General features: G+C 29.5%; 1 protein-coding gene across 1 annotated transcript; it reads left to right on the forward strand.

The window, feature by feature from the left end:
* The first annotated feature begins 183 nt into the window (after positions 1 to 183).
* LOC111677818 (probable 60S ribosomal protein L37-A) lies at positions 184 to 1,345 on the forward strand. The gene is made up of 3 exons (XM_023439013.2): positions 184 to 256; positions 564 to 699; positions 1,022 to 1,345. Exons 1-3 carry the CDS (start codon positions 254 to 256, stop codon positions 1,162 to 1,164), a joined length of 282 nt encoding a protein of 93 aa, XP_023294781.1. The 5' UTR covers positions 184 to 253; the 3' UTR covers positions 1,165 to 1,345.
* The last annotated feature ends 5,244 nt before the right edge of the window (positions 1,346 to 6,589 follow it).

Raw genomic sequence — 6,589 nt, forward strand, 5'->3', positions numbered from 1 at the left:
TTTACTGTATTTTAAAATTAATCTAATTTCATTAAAATTATACTTTTTTATCAATAATTTTTAAAAATAACTAGAATTTCAATTAAGAAAACATAGCAGCTCCATCTACATGTCAATTATAAGTACATATTCCCATTAAGTTAGCGGCAGTTTATTTACTTCAAATGTCAGTTGTCAAAATCAACCATGTGAAGTTGGCTGCAATTCGAACTGTCATTTTTTCTCTCTTTCTTTTGCGGTCTTTCGATCCAAGATGGTAGGAATTTCTTTAACTTTAGTGAAATTTTTTAAATCTTTAAATTTCTAAACCATCACAAATAAAAATAATGAAAATAATTTGATAAACAAGAATTTACAAGATAAAATTTACGAAAATGAAAGTGTTTTTAAAATAACCAACGAAATGTATTAATAAATGTACGAGAAAAATTTAAATGTTTACATAGCAAGTGATAACAAAATGAAGTGTTGGTTTAAAAACGAAAAAGATTTAAAAATTATAAGAAATATGAAAATGTGAAAAAATTAAATATTAATCTATTGTTTTTAAAAAATTTCCACAGACGAAAGGTACATCCAGCTTTGGTAAACGCCATAATAAGACGCACACTTTGTGCCGTCGTTGCGGTCGTTCTTCCTACCACATCCAAAAGTCCACCTGCGCTCAATGCGGCTACCCAGCAGCTAAATTGCGTTCCTGTAAGTATTTTGTCCCACATTAAAAATGTAAACAACTAAACCTAACCTCATTTTAAATGTGAATGCTTTTGGTTGCCAACAAAGAAATAATTACAAATAAGATGTCTGTGTTTTTGAGGTCCATAGACTTTTAAACCATAGCTATGTGACCCAAGCACGCAGATAGAAAAACACCTAAAGCTTACAACTCATTGGTTATTTGGTCATATATGCTTTGAAACCATTTTGTAGGATTTTAGTACATTTACTCTTTACACTTTAAATATTTCTTCTGTCTTTTGTTCTGCGGAAGCTAATAATTTTTATTTAATTCTTTTTCTAGACAACTGGTCCATCAAGGCCAAGAGGAGGAAGACCACTGGTACCGGCCGCATGCGTCACTTGAAGGTTGTCAGACGCCGTTTCCGTAATGGTTTCCGCGAAGGCACCCAAGCTAAGCCCAAGAAGACCACCCAAGCTAAATAGATGCCGTGTATCTATAGTTAATTAGTGCAGGAGTTTGTCCTTCAAGGGTATTTAGGAATGCCTTTGTCTCTTTTTTTGTTTATGACCACACACACACACACTTATTTTTGTATGTTTTATGATGTTTGAAAAGTTTGAAATAAACAAAACACAAGATTGTAATAAAAAAATTGCAAAGGTATATGAGCTAAAGGAGTTTAATTTTTTTATACATAAATAAAGGAAAAGGGTTTTAAGCTGTGGAATTAAATCTATGTAGAATTATTTGGTAAAGATTATTACTTGTAGTCGGTTTGGTCGTAGTTCCATTTTTTTGACTTTTATTTAATATTTTTATAAGAAAACAGAATAACTTTTCTAGGCGGGAAGAGGGTAAAAGAAAAATATTTAAAAAATGTTAAATGAAGAAGTAAAAGAAAATTGCTTTTGGAGAGCTATAAACTATCCTTTCTAATTATAGGCAAATATACTAAGGCCTTAGGTTAGACTAAAGGTATAGACATGAATAGAATCTAGCTCGGAGTTCCTCAGCTTTTGTTTATGAAAACTGACGTAGATGATAGGAACTCCAGGTTAGGTTATTGAGGCAGATGGACATTTGACCGACTCATTTGGGCCCCGTTGTGATAAAATGGCACTCCAAGAACCTGGGGATTTTAGTCAGTTATTTAAGTGGATATTGTCGTGTGACACCTTAGGATTTTTCTTATCTTTGATAGATTTTTTTTCATTTCCATAACTGATAAACGTTTAATAAGCAACACTTAAGGATAAGTTCGATGAGATTGCGCTACATGGAGTGGATAGTTGTATTGAGTAAGGCTTAAAACATAAAATATACGCTCTTTCTGCTTCTTCAGATGAAGGGGATGCCATTAATATCTTAAGAATAGAAGCCATCAGGGAGGCGCAGTATTAACAATTCAATCTTAGTGGGTGGTAGTATTCGGATGGGAGTTACTAGAGGTACAACACAAGATGGAGTGTTATCACTGGATACTGGCAGTAATCTCTATCCTCTTAGTCAAACGCAAATGTTCCTCAACATTCAGTCATGCAGGCGACCTGGGCTTAAGGTATTAGGTTGGGTTGGAATCCATTTGGTCCAAAGACAAAAGAGTTCAGTCTGTAGAATACGGAAATGATAGGTCTATAAATTAGACAATACACTAGTATTTATTCTAAACAAACGACTAATCAATACAATACCCAAAAGTCTAATTTATAGACTAGTTAATATACTAGAACATAAAAAATGTTATTAGTCTATGGGATTTGCACATTAAAGACCTGGATGCACTTATTATGCAGGATGCACATCACAAAGTATACAGAGATGTCACTTTTGACATTTGAAAAAGTCTAAAATCAGCTTTTGTTTGATTTTGAAATTGTTTGGTGTGAAGAGGTATATAAAATACAGCTAAAAAAATCATTGAATTCGTTTTGTGCGAAAGAGAGGGAAATAGCTTTTTGCTCGTGACGTCTCTGTATACCCTGTGATGCACATTAAAGACTTCTGCACTTATTATGTTAGATATTATATCAATCAGGAAATAAATTTAAAATTGTACAAATATGTCAATGTCATTCGTGTACCAATGTTAGGGTTCTATAAATCGACTTTCGAATAATCGAACAATCGAAAAAAGTCGAAGTCGACTATTTTGTTCCATAAAAGTCGAAGTCGACTATTTTGTTTCAAAAAAGTCGAAGTCGACTATTTTGTTCCAAAAAAGTCGATAACTCGACTATTGTCTGTGAAAAAAGTGGAAAAGTCGACTTTGTGAATAAAAGTCGAAAAACGCCGAAAAGTCGAAAAAAATCAATAAGTCGAAAAAGTCGAAAAATGTAGGAAAAAGTCGAGAAGTCGACTATTTATAAAATACTTATAGTCGAAAAGTCGACTTTTATTTAAATGAAAAAAGTCGAAAAATTGAAAAATCGACTTTTCATAAAATGCAAAAAGTCGAAAAGTCGACTTTTAACTAAATGAAAAAAGTCGAAAAGTCGACTTTTCGTTTCAACTGTAGAACCCTAACCATTGTACGTTTTAATATCGAGTGATACAAAAAAAGTACTATCCTACCAATTTTGCCAACACTGTATCATGTTCTATTACATTTAATTTTATTTCCTTTTGCTAAATATACAAACATTTTCTTTTCCTTTTCTTTAAACCTAAAATAAAACAAAACAACAAAAACAAAGCGCTTACTCTTTAGAATTAACTGACCCCTATTGACACGTTAATCTATTTACGAAAGCTTAGTTGTCATATTTTTCCTACTATTTACTTCTTACTCCTTTCTGTTTTCGCAAATACTTCAGTTTCTATTCATTCGTCACACGGTTCGGTCGTCTTGGTGTATTGTCCTCGTTAATTGTATTTTATTCGAGAAAAAGTTAATTTATTTTAAATATTTGTGTTAATAAATATAATCTAAATGTTTCTTAATAGTTCTGTGCAAAAAAATCGGCAAAATGTCCATTAAAAGTGTATTAAAAATGTAATTAAAGTTGTAAAAAATTAAATGGCGATTGTTAACCGATTTGTTGTTTATCTTTTGTGCGGTTATACGTTCGTTAGTTAGATGGAAGACAAACAGTTAAAGCGGGTTAAAAAAAAGTTAAATAAAAAGGAGAAAATGAAGTGATTGATCAAAAGGAGAAATTACGATTGGTGAGTGCGAATTTTTTTAATAAATTGGGGAAGATAAGAATAAGGAGAATATTAATACTTTGCTAGGAAGGGAATATAAATGTAGGGAGACATGTTATTAACACTAATGTTTATGTTTGTGATATGAAATGAAAAGTTTAATCGAAATTATAAAATAAATATTTACGATCTCAATGCTTTTTTGGTATACAAGTTTTAATAATATTTTAATAAAAAAACTCGTTAGGACTTAAAATAGCCGTTATTTTGTTTTTATTATTTTTTTACGGAATGGCAACAATTTATGAATGAAATTTTGATATTTTTTAAAAATTAAAATTTTAATAAAAATGTTTGTGTAACACTGTTTTTGGCCTGAGTAGCAGGGCTATGGTAGGGGGTATTGATTACAAGGATACAAGTAATTGAAATTGAATTTTAGTCTATAAATGTTTCAGATCAACAGAAACTCATTAGGTGAAGATTATTATTATTGAATAAAACATTAATTATTTATAAAGTTTCCAAAGAATTGCTTAAAAAGCGTTTAATGTCTATCCACATCATTTTGGCAACTGGCAATGCAACTGAAGTGATACATAATCGACCCACTGGTGACTTGTACTTACGTCACTACTTACTTTTTAATTACAATTATTTACCATCTGCATTACTTTTAATGTGCTAATAAAGAAGTAGTGAAAAGCGCCATTTTTAACATTTTAACTCATTCCGTTTTAATATAAAATTTTATTGAAATGCTTTTGAGAAGAAATCTATTTAATATTAGCAAACCTATTTCATAAAAAATGGAAATATAAGGGAAATGCATATTTTCCAAGTATAAAATTATTAAAAAGAAATTTAAATTGTTACTCTGGTATCAAGGACTAAATTTTTTGGTAATTTTTCATTTTTTAACTGGTACTTTTTAAGTATTTTATAATATTTAGCATAGAATCATGACATTAAGAATGTACTTTTTGTTCTTTAAAAGGTATTTTTTGAAAAAGGTCATACCTTTTTTGGTTAAAAATGGTACCACAAAGCTGTCTATGACAGGTGGTAGCCATAACCTAAAGTATTCAAGTTTTTATAAAATAATAAAAAAATAAGATAATGACATAACTTTTCTTTTTCATCTTAGTTAAATATACATGAATATACATATATAAATAATTTCTATTAAAATCCTTGCCGCAGCATCAATCTCTGTTCCATAGTACAATGCGCATCTCTATTCGAATTTGTTTTTAATGTTTATTTGTTTTATTCTGTCATTATTAAAATTCTGACAGAGCTGTTATCCGTGCAATAGAAAAATAATGCACTAAAGTTCGAAATTTATTTGAAAGCTTATTTCATCTAATTAAGTATTAAAAACTTTCATTTTACTCTCCTTCACCCTTAAAAATATTACAAAATTAAATCGCCTACTCTTTAGAATAAACTTGCCCCTATTGACTAGTTGTCATATTTCTTCTTCATCTATCTATTCATATGTCACATCTCACTTGCACTTAAAATTAACAACAAAATTAAAGCGCCTACTCTTTAGAATTACTTTCCCCTAATGATACAATAAATTCATCTGCAAAAGCTTAGTTGTTATATTTCTCCTACTATGTATGTACTTCTTACTCCTCTCTTTTTACATAAATATTTCAGTTTCTCTTCATTCGTCACACGGTTCGGTCGTTTTGGTGTATTGTCCTCGTTAATCGTATTTTATTAGAGAAAAAGTTAATTTATTTTAAATATTTTTGTTAATAAATATAATCTAAGTGTTTCTTAATAGTTTTGTGCAAAAAAATCGGCAAAATGTTCATTAAAAGTGTATTAAAAATGTAATTAAAGTTGTAAAAAATTAAATGGCGATTGTTAACGGTTTTGTTGTTTGTCTTTTGTGCGGTTATACGTTCGTTAGTTAGATGGAAGACAAACGGTTAAAGCGGGTTAAAAAAAAAGTTAAATAAAAAGGAGAAAAATGAAGTGAATTACTAAAAGGAGAAATTACGCTGGGTGAGAATTTTTTTAATGAATTGGGGAAAATAAGAATAAGGAGAGAATTAATATTTTGCTAGGAAGGGGAATAGAAATGTACGGAGACTTGTTATTAGCACTAATGTTTGTGTTTGTGATATGAAATGAAAATAAAAAGTTTGAACGAAATTTTAAAAATATAAATTACTTTTATTTACTGTCTGAATTACTTTTAAGTACTCTAATAATGACTTGAATATTTTTATTTCCCACTGTTTCACTACTTTTATTCTATGAAACCCATTATTTGTTGCACAAAAAAAATATCTTAATCAATTGTGCTATGATTCATATTCTGTGTAAGCTTTTAGTTGTTTTTAAAACAAAACGTTTTAACTCCTTATCTGTAAGTACTTAATTAGGTAGTTATTTGTTAGCAAGCGTAATACCTTCATATGTCATCACCGTTTTAAAAATAATGACTTAAAATGCTAATGAAGAAGTAGTGAAAAGCGCAGTTTAACTCATTCATTTTTAATAAAAGAAGATATCTATCTAATATGAACAAACCTGTTTTCAAAAGCAAAAAAACATGTTACCTATGAAGCTATTTTTTAATTTTAACTACTGATATCGTAAAGTAACGACAAATATCGGTTATATTAACATATTTTCAATTCACTAATTAACGACCTTAAGATATCTTAACGACAATGAACGGATAAATATGAGAATGTCAAAAGTTTTGCATTGAAAGACATATTTTCCAAGCATATTATT

Source organism: Lucilia cuprina, chromosome 3 (assembly GCF_022045245.1).
Source record: "Lucilia cuprina isolate Lc7/37 chromosome 3, ASM2204524v1, whole genome shotgun sequence".
Lineage (NCBI taxonomy): Eukaryota > Metazoa > Arthropoda > Insecta > Diptera > Calliphoridae > Lucilia > Lucilia cuprina.